This window comes from Emiliania huxleyi (assembly GCF_000372725.1).
Source record: "Emiliania huxleyi CCMP1516 chromosome Unknown EMIHUscaffold_18, whole genome shotgun sequence".
NCBI classification, from domain to species: Eukaryota; Haptophyta; order Isochrysidales; family Noelaerhabdaceae; genus Emiliania; species Emiliania huxleyi.
The window spans coordinates 432,581-445,788 of NW_005200784.1; the positions used below are offsets into that span (position 1 = coordinate 432,581).

The 13,208-nt window shown below is 64.8% G+C and overlaps 2 protein-coding genes across 2 annotated transcripts; one reads left to right on the forward strand and one right to left on the reverse strand.

Annotated features, from left to right (window-relative positions):
- Positions 1-2,971: 2,971 nt before the first annotated feature.
- EMIHUDRAFT_203112 (hypothetical protein) lies at positions 2,972-6,248 on the forward strand (the record flags this gene model as incomplete). The annotated part of the gene is made up of 5 exons (XM_005783407.1): positions 2,972-3,340; positions 3,437-3,590; positions 3,700-4,313; positions 4,663-5,441; positions 5,603-6,248. The coding sequence occupies 5 exons, from the start codon at positions 2,972-2,974 to the stop codon at positions 6,246-6,248; spliced, it is 2,562 nt and encodes an 853-aa protein (XP_005783464.1).
- A 5,678-nt stretch (positions 6,249-11,926) lies between these two features.
- On the reverse strand, positions 11,927-13,200 carry EMIHUDRAFT_434349 (hypothetical protein). Its single transcript, XM_005783408.1, has 3 exons — positions 12,965-13,200; positions 12,518-12,793; positions 11,927-12,424 (listed from the first exon to the last, which is right to left on the reverse strand). The coding sequence occupies exons 1-3, from the start codon at positions 13,160-13,162 to the stop codon at positions 12,290-12,292; spliced, it is 609 nt and encodes a 202-aa protein (XP_005783465.1). The 5' UTR covers positions 13,163-13,200; the 3' UTR covers positions 11,927-12,289.
- Between the last annotated feature and the right edge of the window lie 8 nt (positions 13,201-13,208).

Genomic DNA, 13,208 nt, shown 5'->3' on the forward strand with positions numbered 1-13,208 from the left:
GCCACACAACTACCATGGGAACGCGACCCACACAAAGCACCAAAGTTAGGCATACCCCCCGGCGCAGTATACGGTACGTTAACATGCAAGGAGACAGCAGACATCCAACATACGCACACGTGTAACGGATCTGTTTGTTGTATTCACCTTTCATAACAGCGTGCTCACGCTCGGTGGTGGCGACCACCTCGCCCTCAGCGGCAGCTGGAAGTGAAGTTGCTCGGGGTCGCGCAGCGAGCAGCCGTGCTCGCGGTCGAGGAAGCAGCGTAAGTAGGCGTGCGGGTTCTTGAGCGGGTGCAGCCACGGCGCGCGGCTCACGTCCCTCCCGGCGAGGGTGATACCGTGCCGGTTGAGAAGGGCGCCTACGTAGCTACACGCACAAACGTGAGAGCCCTCGAGGTCTTCAGCTCGCCTTGCCGGGTGGGGGTGGTGGATCGCCCGGGTGGTGGTCGTCGTACTCTGCGGCCCAGGTGCACACATTGATGTCATCGGTTGTCACGGGCGGCGAGGCGGCGTGCAGGATCCACCCCACCACGTCGCGGCTCAGCCCGAGCACCATGCCCGCCACGCAAGCGCCGTGTGTCCTCAGCATGACAGGGCACTGCTCTGGCTGGCAGATGCGGCCCAGGAACAGGTGTCGGAAGGGGACGGTCTCCCCGCCGAGGCTCGCACTAGCCAACATCGCCCGGAGCGCGCGGCGCCAGTCGACGAGCGCGTCCGAGTCCTGCTTGAAGATGAGCTCCGCCGCGGGCCGCCGTTCGAGCGCCCACGCATATGTGTGCCACAGCTTGACGCTGCTGGAGCGAGCGAAGCCCTTGTCCTCCGTCTCGTTGAAGGCGAGGAGGGCCAAATCGTCGCACCGGACCTGCTCGGTCGCCAGCATTGCTCGCACCTCCGGCACCGGCGAGTTGCCGAGCGCGAAGCGCACCTCGATTGGCTCCCCCCTCGTCAGCTCCGGCAGCGTGCTCCGGATCACTGCGCGGACCACCGCCTTGGAGGGGGGAGTCCATATAAGGACGAGAACGATCGCGGGCGACTCGCGTGCCAGCCTCGCTGGCGACGGCTCAGGCGGCCCAGGGGGCGGACGCGACAGCTTATCGACCAACGTGAGCAGGTTTTCAGAGCCCGCGTCAAAGTCGCTGTCGACCGCAAGCGTACTCCTTCCGCGCGTCAACAAGGAGAAGGACTTGCTCACATTGCACGCGGGTGAGCCGTGCGGCGGCCCTCCCACCCAGAACTGGTACCGGAGGCCGAGAGCGGTGTGGTAAGGGCCGGCGCCGGGGCTCGCGAGCCAGTCGCGGATTTGGGTACAGGCCATCTCGACGACCACCGTATCGCGCCGTGCGCAGAGGGTGTACGCCATGTGGGCGCCGTGTGGAGCTACGATCAGGTCGGCCTCGTTAAAGCTGCGGCACAGCTCCTGTGGCGCCGACGCGAGCAGGTCTGCGGGTTGGACCACTGCCCAGCCCCTCCTCCGTAGCCCTTCGACGAAGGGCGCCGCGTCTTTCCACCGCCGCCGCTCGCATCGGTCGCGCGCGTAGACCCAAGCGGCCCTGCGGCGGGGCGGAGGCAGCTGCCGCGTCATTACCCTGCGGAGGTAATTGACGTGCTGCGGCGTCGTCTCGGGCGACACGGAGCGATACTGGCTGTATACGGGGATGATCAGCTCTCGAAAGCAGAGGCACTGCCCGTCGGTCGTGCGAAGCAGCTGCGGCGGAGAGCCGTTCGGCGAGACCATGTATGAGAGCACCTGTGGCGGCCCCGGCTCGTGAGGCACGGCACTGGATGGGGGGTGTCAAGACAGGTGACCCTCCACCTCTGCGTGCGCTTCTCTGCATGTGCATGTGCTTCTACTTAATCACATAGCACAACCATGAGCGGCACTCGTCGTCAAAGGGAATGAGGAAGAGGCCGCCCCCGTGCGGAGGCACGCCCGGGTCAGGCCGGCCCACAAAGAGGGGGAGGAGCGCGTCGAAGAACTGGTGGCTTGGGTTGCTGCTGGGGGCAGTCAGGAGCATGGTAGCCTTGCTCTCCCAGCTGATGTTCCCTGTGAGCGCAATTGCCGGCGGGACGACGATCTGGACCCAGAGCATCGATTTGGCCGGTCGCAATCGGATACGAGCGGGCGGTGTCTTTGACCGCAGCGTATCGGGACTGTTGCGGTAGAAGAGACGCTGCCACTCCCCTTTCTTGTTGAGTTGGAGGCAGACGTTGCCGAGCCGAGTTGCGTGCGCCTCTGGCCGGATCCACGGCTTGGGCAACCCGTCAAAGTGAAGCGTCTCCCCCGGTCGGACTCGCACCCGCTTTGGCCGACGGTGCAGGGCCGTGCTGTCGGCCGTGCTGTCGGCGAGCCACCGGCGTGCCGCGCGATCAAAGGGCATGGGCGACGCGAAATTTAAGTTTGGACGCGTCCATACACAACTACACAACACGAAAGGTCGCACGACGGCCAGCTGGCGCTTCCCATGGGCTGCGTCTTGCACTCGCAGTGGCCTCGGCAGCCGACTGGCGGTGGGGGTGCTGTTACTGCCTGCACGATTGCCAACACCAGCATGACAGCGTCTTGGGCCGAGTTGGGGCGTGTTCTCTAGGACTACAAGCAAGCGGCTCCGCTCACAATGTGACTGGTGACGCCCACCCACGACTACTACCAACGGCCAACGCGCTCACCGTCACAATCCGAGCAAAGTCTGGGGTTGCCTCCGAGCGCTCACAATCCTGTAGAATTTCTATGATTACGAGCGGCTGCGCTCACAATCGTACCAACCAAAGATAGAGGGGGGGGGGGGGGGCTCCGGTCGCTCCGTGATCTTGTACAGGCGCGAGCTCGATCGCTCACAATCGTAGAAGGTGTGTGTTAGTGCCAATCCGCGCCAGTCCCGTGCGCGGCGCCGTTTTTGTTGGCCGTTTTGGGGACACGACCGGCGCCGTCCCCAAACCAAGTGTCGCGCACAGTAAAAGTCAGCAACGCATGACGCTGCCGACGCCCTGCGACTTCAGCGCACGCATGCAGGAGCGGTCGCCCCCGCAGGAGTCGGAGGGCCAGTGCGATCGCGGTGTCCAGCCAGAGCTCCTCCTGCCCACAAGTGAGGCCGGCGCGCTTCTCCGGCGGCACAATGGCACCACAATCTCTTTTCTGGGCGACTCACTTGTGCGGCAGCTCTTCCACATGCTCGTGTGCCTGCTGAGCGTGCAGCCTGGCCTCGTCATCGACGCCGAGCCTCGGTATCGGTATTGGCGCTGTCCGCACTGGGACTGCGTCAACCAGTACAAGCGCGTGACGCTGCGTGACCCGAAGATGGGCCTTGCGCTCACGATGCTAAACAAGTGGGTCATGGAGGTGCTCCGAGGCCCGCCCCTCGATCTTCCCACCCGGGAGCTGCTCGGTATTCAGCAATGAGAGCGATCAGCGATATTCCTCCCCTTAGTAAAGCAGGCAACAGATATTTCATATCAGGCCTTACGATATCTGCAGGCCAGCACGGTTGCGCCGCACGAGGCTGAGCTGATCGGCGAGGCAAACGTAGTGGTTTTTGGTGTGGGCGCCTTCCTACCGCTCGACGCTAACGCCGTCCGCACTAAGATCCGCGGTTGGCGCAGCCAGTGGCTCGACGGCTTCTCGCGCCGCGGCGGGGCTTCTCGCCTCCAAGATGGGACTCGCTTCGGACTCGTCCAATACCCTCCCATGACGCCTCGTAGGCGGTGTGGTCCTCTGGCTCGAATACTTCGCGGGTCACTTTGACACCCCCTCGGGCGAGTTCAGCAACGTTGATCAGAACGTCGGGCGCGGGCCCCCACTCGCCGGCGCAGGCTCACTGGGCGCAGGCGCCAACTCCTCCTACCCGTGTGTGAAGCTCGGCCCAGCCGGGGCAGAGTTCGCGCACGGCAATCCGCGCCGCACCGCGGGCAACGCCGTAGCGGCGGAGGCGGGCTGGCCGGTGCTCGCCACTTTCGACGACTCGGTGTCGCAGTGGGCGGCGCACCCTGGGATCAAGGCGGTGCGCAAGGGGGGGTGGGGAAATCCGAGGCAGACGATAGTGGCGGACTGCCGGCACTGGTGCTTGCCTTCGGAACCGCTCGCGGCACGGGTGCGTACGCTGTTGCAGCTCCTCGCTCGAACTAAGGCTTCGCAGGGGTGGCGTGCAATCCACGAACCTCTGTCGCCGCGATCTAACGGCACCGACATCGCCACCCCCTCCAGCCTCGCAGAGCGTCTGTCCAGCCTTTCGCACGCGCAGCTCCTCGAGCTCGCCCAGAAGGTTGCGGCCGCGGGCGGCACCGCTGTTGCATCCGAGCCGGCCGCGTCCCGGCTGGTTAGCCCGCGTCGGGGCAACTACACCCGCCACGTCTCCTTGCCTTTCTCGGTCCCGGAGTGGAAGCTGAGAGGGGAGAGGCCGCCTAGGAGGCTGCCGGGCGGGTGACCGTGGCCTCAGCGCTCGCTTCAAAACACCGCGACGTCGGTCATGCATTTTTTTGAATGCGAACTAGAAGGAAGTGCGCAACGCTTCAAAGTTCAATCTCACAGGAGTCTAAGCCACGACAAGGCGGGCCGTCGACGCTTGTGCTTTTCGTTTTGTTTCTTTATATAGGGCGGCCGTTCATCCGCGGATAAACTTGGAGGGCGGCCTCTCTCCCCTGCAGCCCATCCTCTCCACGGCGCAGGCGTGCGAGTTCTTTTCGTGGCACTCGTCGCTGCACCGGCTGTGTGCAGAGCGCGGGCTTGAGACAGTGCGCGATCGGGTGATCAAAGACGTGGCGACGCTGTGCCAGCCCGCGGTGCCGCCGCCGGCAAAAATGGCCGAAGCCAGCCCGTCCCCGCCCGTCTCCGCCGTCCCCTCGGCGAGCGAGGTCCCACCGCTGCTGCATCGCGTGTGGGTGGGCGAGGCCTGCCCGCCGGTGCAAGATTTGGTGTCCCTCCTCGCGGCCGTGCTGATGCTGCGGCCTCGAGAGATGAACTACCACGTCACGTCCCTGGCGTGGTTGGCTCAGGGATGGGAGGCTGCCTGGCGCGCCCGCCCGGGCTGCGGCCCCTTTGCCTTTGGGTATCGCCAGTGCCTCGCGGCATTGGGCGTGCGGATTCGACCCACCAACATGTCCCGCGGCGGCTCCTCCTTTGCTGACGCCGTGGCCCGCCTCGGGGGCGGGTTCTCTCGCGACACGCTCGACGCCAAGCTGCGCCGCGGGGAGATCAAACTGCAGCACGTCTCCGATCTTCTGCGGCTGCACGCGCTGCAGAGCGAGGGTGGCGTCTACCTCGACTCGGACGTTTTTGTGTTGCGGCCATACTTCGCGGCGCACAGGCGCAGCGATTTCACCATCGGGGTGGATGCGCGTGAAGATATCGTCTCGGTCGAGCATCTACCCCGGCTCAACAATGGCGCGATGATGGCGCGCCCGAACTCCGCCTTTGGCCGCGCGTGGTGGGAGGCGCTCGGCCGATCGTGGGACGGACCGCCGCCCTAGATACCAAGCACACATCCCTGCATTTCAACTGGCGGCCGCGGCATACAAGTGCTCTCCATTCTGGCTGCACACGAGGCTGTGGCCGACACTCCTCTCTGCACCGCGTAGGCTCGCCAAACAAGTGGGACTGGCACTCCAGCATCCTGCCGCTCGAGCTGCAACGGCAGCACCCGGGCCTCGCCACGATCGGCACGAGCATGCGCGCCTACCCCTTCCCGTGGGAGGCCATCGCGGACCGCGAGGCTTGGCTCCGCGCCCGCGCGAACCGAAGCTGCAGGGGGTATCCTTGGGCGCGGCTTGTCGAGCAGCTGGCGAGAGGGTATAAGGTGGGGGGCAGGGAGGTGGCTTTGGAGTCGGTGCACGTGACAGCGTGGTCCAACCCGCGATTCAAGCGGTCGGTGCAGCAGCTTCCGACGATGAGGGCCGTGCTCGACAACGCGGAGCGCGCAGCCGGGACAGCCCCTAACGGCGCCGTGCCAGAGGCGATGCCAGAGTGCCTCCGTGTGGCGCGCTCGTGGCTGAGCCACATCGAGGAGCGGGACGAAGCCACCCGGCGGCGCAACATGCCAATCACTCTGGCGAGCGCCCTGGCGGACGAGGCCGAGTCCTCCCTCAGCTTCACCCGCTTCGACGGCTCGCTAAAGACGGTGCGCCGCGTGCAACAGCAGTGCAATGTGCGCAACCCCAACCCAAAGCGGCGCGATGGGCTTCAGTGCCTGTGGCCAATCGGATCGCCCTGCCTTGGCACGTACAGCTGTGACGCCGCCCCGCACAAGGATTGTTAGTCGGGTTTGAGACATGTCTGTCAGTACTAGCTGCTGCAAAAAACCAAAATGTCACACATTGAGGGCAACACACACGTCGACGTATGTATAAAGTTAAAACTTTATAGCCGTGTTCACTGCGCGTGTTAGAGCCGTTTAGATAGCCGTATCTCGGGGGACGGCGTGTGTGATGACGCGGAAAGGGCACCATGTGGCGAAACCTAGCGACTTTTATCTAGACACCAATCTCCTGGAAGAGGAGAGCTGTCCGACTCCGTTTTATTTGTTTGATCCTGTGTCTTTTTGCTCTCTCAAGCATCCCGAGGACCCGCGATCACCACCGCCGGCGGCTTGCTCCAGAAGGCGCAGTATGCCTGGAAGGTGGGGCAGTCGAGGAAGGCGCGCGTGATGAACTCGTGCGCAGCAGCGTTGCCCGGCCCGTCCGGGCTGCAGAGCGGGTCCGCCACGTAGAGTAACGCAGGGAAAGGCGTCTCGTCGGCTTGCAGAATGGCGACGATGAGCGACTTCTCAAAGTAGAGGCTGGTGACTTCCTCCTCGGGCGAGGATTGCGCGCACTGCATCACAAGCACCAGCACGAGGCCATTGCGGCTGTTCTGCCACGGGCCGTCGTAGAACTGGTCCACCAAGCCGGGCACCGAGAATGAGGACCAGAGGTGCGAGCTGCGCGCGTCGAGCTGGGAGGTTGGCCCGTCGTCCGGCGGCAGGAGGAGCTTGAGCAGCGTGCGTTACGGCGCCAAAGCTGCAGACCCCGGGAGGGAGGAGGCGACGGAGACACTCGCACCGACACTCGCCCCGCCCTGCCCCTGTGCGCGCTTCGGGGGCGGCGGGGCGCCTTGGGTGTCGGTGTGTCCGTGCTCGCGCTCGACCATGATGTAGTTGCGCACGTAGGGTGTGGCGTTCTCGCCAAAGGCGTTTGCCAACGAGTGGCTCGCGTGCGGGGCGATGATGCGCGCGCTGTCCTTGAGCGCGTGGATGATGCGCGGCTCTGGGCCCTGCAGGGTGAGGACATGCTCGAGCACCGTCGCCGCGTCCGGCCGCTGCGGTAGGCAGGCCGCACGATGCACGTCGCGCAGAACGCAGCCGCTATAGCCGCCCGCCGAGCAAATCGACACCCCGTCAGTGCGCCGGGTGGCAGCGGCGCGCCACGCCTCGAGGAACTCGGCTGCGCTGAGCGCCGAGACTATATCTGCCGGGTACCCCTCAGCTGCGACGTTTTGCGCAGTGAAGAGGCCGGTTGCCGCTTGGACGCTCAGCGCCTGCAGCGACAACAAGCCTTCCGCACGAGCCGGGGGGCGCAGCCACGGCGCGGTCGGCGTCGCCGTCACCCAGCTCCAGTCGACGCACGACTGCCACGCGGCCGCCGCTTCGGCGGTCGGCCCGAGCTTGAAGCCCATGTCCCATGTCGCTGAGTCGTCGGGGTCGGCTAGGCCGTGCATCACCAGCGCGAGCTCGACATAGCCGTCTCCGGTGTAGCGGTCGTGGACAAAACGGAAGCACGAGTGCACGAGCCTGTGGAAGAAGATCTCGCGCGCGCTTGGGAACCCATGGTCAGGGCGGTCGATATAGTTGCGTAGGTCTCGAACGGTGCTCGCGCGCAGGAAGTACAGGCCGAGCGGGTTGCCAGCCATGCGGCCGATGAAGTCTGCGACGCGAGATAGGACCTCGCGGTCCAGCGGCTCGCCCTCCTCCTCCCTGCCGTGCCGCGTGACAGTGGGGTGGGCGGTCATCGCCGCTTGTGCTGCGGCGAGGAGAGCGATGCGGTCGGGTTCGGCGGTAATCGCGGGATCCTCGAGCGCCTCGCGCCACATCTCGAGCTCCGCCTGGTCATCCATCGCTCGGCAGCGAGCAGCGTGCCGGTGCGGTGGAAGGCAAACCGCCAGCACCGCCCCCCCGGCCAGTGAAATCCCAGCGAGCGCGCGAAGACCGGATATTTCTTTTTTTGCCATTCTCAAGGTTCACTACTCGTTGGTGGAGATCCTTTGGCCGCGTTGGGTAGCCATTTGTTTTAGTGTGCGCAGTCCACGCCCTTGTCGTGCCAACTGTGCTGTGAGAGAGGCTTGCTTTTAAGTCGGAGCAGGTTTTCCTACAACTGACACACTATAGAGAACACAACCCCCTCTCCCTTTTTTCCCAGTAAGCTAAAAGTACTCTACAACTGACATGTACATGCAAATGAACCAGTCGCATTTCATACACTTCTTTACAGTTCCATCCGACTTCATTTGAACTAACTAACACTGTTGAGCAAGGCGGCGGGACGAGCCCGCGCGGCTGGCAGCATTTCAACCAGCTTCCTTTGGCTCTGAGACAGTGTCGTCGAGACAGAGTCGATCAAGAGGGCACGGAACAGCGCGGTCAAGTGACTCTTATTCGCCGAGCCCCACGCGTGCCTTTGCCATGTGACGTCCCGCCAGACAGCCCGCAGTCGCAAACATCCGGCCATGTGTGCAGTCAGGTGTGTGGCGACGCAGCCGGTGGGCCGGTGGCGAAGCCATTCGTGGCGTCGCACTCGAGCCTTTCGCAGTGGGGGCCAAAGTTGCGAGCGATCGTGTACGCGTGCTCGAAATGGCGCAACGTCCTCTTACTGCCGGACGCCCTCGCTTTGGGGTCGAACTGAAATCGGCTGGCCCAGAACTCCTGCGGTGGCCATGGCGCACGTACGCGCTGCCCCGCCGCCTGCTTCTGGGCGCAGTCTCCGTACACACGCGCACTCACTTGGAAATAATCCTCACACAACGAGCCCGCAGGGCAGAGAAACATGTGGTCGTTGAGCATCTGGTACTTGGCAACGCTTGTCATCACCCCCAAAGGCACATAGGTAGAGCTGTCCATGAAGGATGCGAGCGGCGGCAGCGGCTGCAAGTGCAGCATGTCCGTGCGGACTCGCACAAACCAATCGATGGCAAGCCCTCGAGAGGCGGAATCATCGAGCGCCATGCGATAGGCGAGTCGCAACTTGTAGAACTGAGCGAGCCAGTTGTAGGTGGAGTCATGGGCGCGAGAACACGGGTGTGCAGTTCTGGTAATTGCACGGCAGAGCCGCATCGGAGACCAGCACGCACGCTGGCTTGTAGAGGCACAGTGCGTGCTCCCACTGCCTGTCGCTAACTGTCATAGCTGCCGTCCCGCCGCGTTCCGCTCCTCCGCCATTCGCGTTGGAGAGGAAGAGATAGGTCAGCACGCGGTGACCAGCCTCGTGCAGCGAGCTACACAGCAGTGCAAAGGAGGCGGCCACCAATGGGTGCGCCACGTCGCGCGGCATACCCGCGTTGACGATTGCAACCGTACGCCGATGCCGACCCTCACCACGATCGCCAAGCCCGCCAGGCGCACCGCAGGCAGGTGCACCACCGGCGCTCATGCACAAGCACAATCACAACCCGGAACTACACTTGGAGACCGTCTTCTTGACAAGTCTCGGGCACTTTATCCATCGCGTCCGAGGCCCCGTCGTTCATGTTGATAGATTGTCATTGAGATTGGTCCTAAAATCGACTCCTGGGTTGGCTGGCCCCGAGAGCTGCGTCTCGAGCTCCCGGTGCCGTTGCCAGACGACCCCGAGCGTCGGCGCCCAAATAAGGCCCCGACGCTCGAACACACACGAACACTACAAAACGTCTGCCAGGGAGGGAGGGTGGGGCAGACGAGAACGGGACTCGGGCGCCTGGGGGCGCGAGGGTCCGACACACGAGTTCCGCGCACGGACGGACGTAACGATCCGGCCACGCGTCACGTTCCACCTTTCGGTGGGAGTTTGTTCTATGTCGGTTCCTCTCCGCGTTGTTGGATAACCTACATAGCCGCTGCGCGGCTATCTCCGAGGATAGGGTCGATTCCGCATGGTACGGGACCCATCTTCTGACCGCAGTATGGAAGACCGGCCCTTGTGGATCCTCCTCTCACCTTACTCTTCTCGCATAATGTGGGTATAAAACCATAAAAAAAGGGGGAGTTGCGAATGCGCCCTCGTAGGCTTGGTCCACTTGGACACCTTGGTACGAGGAGCGGCCGCACTCTGCTCGCTACCCCCCCTGCACAACTAAGCTCATGGCCGACCCCCCCCCCAGCAGCAGCGCTCTGCTGCTGGGGGGGTCGGGACCCCCCCCCAAGCAGCAGCGCTCTGCTGCTGGGGGGGTCCGGACCCCCCCCAGCAGGAGCGCTCTGCCTGTGGGGGGTGCTGGCATCTCTGTACAGACAGCAGCTGTAAGTAGCATGCGTTCCAGTGGCGAGAATTTATAGTCGGCATCAAAATCAGTGGTCTCACCGGCGGGCCCTCCTACTGCCAACCGGGAGGTGCGGGGCACGCCAGCCTCTCTTCTACGCCTCTCGTGCCTCGCGGCTCCTCTGCTTCAAGGAGGGAAGATACGGCTCTCGCAGCCCATCGTACGCCGTGGCACAGCGGGGAGCACAGCGGGCTGTACAAGATATTGTTCCCTATCTTCGCATGCTCGTCGTTGGTGATATCCGCGCGAGGTCATACGCCACAGGCGACAGGCCAGCAATCACTCGATGATGAGACTACTGATGGAGGCGCGACGCTCTGACACCGAGTGTTGCTCGACACTGCGACACTGCCGAGTACCGCGCAGCGCTTTCTCGCGAGGTGTATTGGGCTCGAAGGCGCGGCGAACACAACCGCCTCGAGCGTACGAGTACCGCTTAAACACGAACCGAGGGCGGAGAGGGGGGGCGGCGGCGAGGAGGCGGGAGAGCTGGGTCCAGTGCGCTCTGCTGCTGGGGGGGTCGGGACCCCCCCCCCCCCAGCAGGAGCGCTCTGCTGCTGGGGGGGTCGGGACCCCCCCCCCCCAGCAGGAGCGCTCTGCTGCTGGGGGGGTCAGACCCCCCCCCTAGCAGCAGGGATGAGCTTAGTTGTGCAGGGGGGGTAGCGAGCAGAGTGCGGCCGCTCGAGTGGTCCTCATGTGGGGTGGAGCTAGCTGAGGGTAGCTGGGCGGGGCCCCCGGGGGTGGAGAGGGGGCGCCTCAGCGCTCAGGCATGGCCCCAACGCCCCACCTTGTGACGGTGCGCTAGCAAAATCGTCCCGATTTCGATGCGCGATTTAGCTAAGTCCCAGAGCCGTTTACCCATGAGCGCCCCCCCTCACCAGCCGAGGGCTCGCAGTTCTGGCCCGAGGTGTCGCCGCTGCCTCCCGCGCCCTCCGGCGCCTGCTGCTACTGCCGGTCGGCCGTTCGGGTCTGCGCGACGGCTCCATCCTCGAGACGTAGCGGTCGCTGAGCGCTTTCTCGACCGCTACGTCTTCCGGTGCACCCATCCACCGCGACCCTCGAACCTGCGCTGCGCGGCGCAGTTGCTGCCGAGCGAGACGCCCCCGCCCGCGCAGGGGCGGCATCACCAAACGCTACCGCATGGCCGAGCAGCGAGCAGTGTGTGCCGCAGTGCCCGTCCGGGCCCTCTTGCAGCTGCCTCTATTGGGCGTGGAACGCGGATATAAGGGTCTATCGGAGGTGGGTGGCCTCTTAGAGGTATGGGAGCCGCTGGCACCGCTGGGCGCCGCGGATGCACGTACGAAAACGAACATATTATGAAATCGGGACGATTTTGAGACCCAAACGTGCCAAAATGCAAAAATCACAAGGTGAAGGGACTCTGAGACTCTGAATTCTTTCCACGGTGAGAGGGTGTTGTGTGTTGAGTGGGCGAGGGTCCGCAGCGGGTGTTTTGCCTTTGAAAAAACAGTTGTTTTTTTCTTTACGTCGAGACGCGATACACGGTCACTGCCCGAACCAGAGCGAGCACGACGAGCGAACACGCACAAACCCAACGCGGCAAACGAGAGGAGCAGCGGATCCCGCTGCGGCGCCCGTAGTAGTGGTCCATGTCTCAAGGAGCGGCCGCTGCACGCGCTCCGAGCAATGCGAGGGGTGCGCCTCCCGCCCACGGGGGACGCACGCTGCCGCCGCCTCGCCTGCCGCCTCGCCTGCCGCCTCGCCTGCCGCCACGCGCCTCCGCCTCGGGCGCCTCCCGGAGTACGCGCCCCCTGCTGCCTCGTGCGTGCCCCTCGCCCCGGCCCTGCGCCGCCGCCCTCACTGGAACTCGTCGCGCGCCCATACGGGGTGCTTGAAGAGCGCTGTGATCAGCTGCTGGCCACGCAGCGTGTTTGTGAGCGGCAGGTGGCCCTCGGGCGCGGCGTCGAGCTCGTAGATGAACTCGTTGTTCGCCTGGCGAGGTGGTGGGCGGAGGGGAGGGTGAGGAGCGGGCGAGGAGAGCGGACCACAGAGCAGGGAGGAGGCGTCTCGGCAGTTGGCGCCCGCCTTCTCGGGCAGCCAGCGCAGCAGCTGCCCCTTCTCGTTCCTCCAGCCAATCTTGTCGAAGAGCTTCTCGAGGTTGTTGTTGACCTTTTTGCTCTGCAGCGCCTTGACCTGCACCGAGTAGCCGAACTTGCCCCCGCTGTACGCCAGCCACAGCCGCTCGATCGTGGCGAGGTCGGCCTCGGGCAGGTTTGGCACCTCTGCAAAGTAGACGTACCCGCGCGAGACGGCGGAGTCGCCCGCGAGTTTGATGAGCGCGTCGCGGGTGATCTGGTCCGCCTGCGGCGCCGCGGGCGGCATGAGCAGGCCGAGGGCGGCGCCGGGAGAGGGTGAGGCGGCCGCCGCAAACGCCGTCTGCTGCCACCCACGGCGGCGAGAGGCGAATGGGCGGCGGCGGCGGCGGCGAGGGCAGGCGGTGTGCGTTGTCGCGGGCGGTCCGGGCGGCCGCGCCTCCAGAAAGTCGCCGGACTGCAGCGCGATCGAGAGAGGCACGTGGTCAAAGCCGCAGTCGGACTCGAGAGCCGGCGGCGTCTCAGGCATGACCGCGGCGCACATCATCCGAGCAGACGAGACGCGCGGCGGCGCGAGGCGGCTGGCGGGCGCCGTGAAGGCGAGGCCGAGCGTCACGAGGGCGGCGGCTGTCGTCATGTGTGTATGGGCAAGGGCAACGAGAGTGCAGCTCGCGTTCACCCAC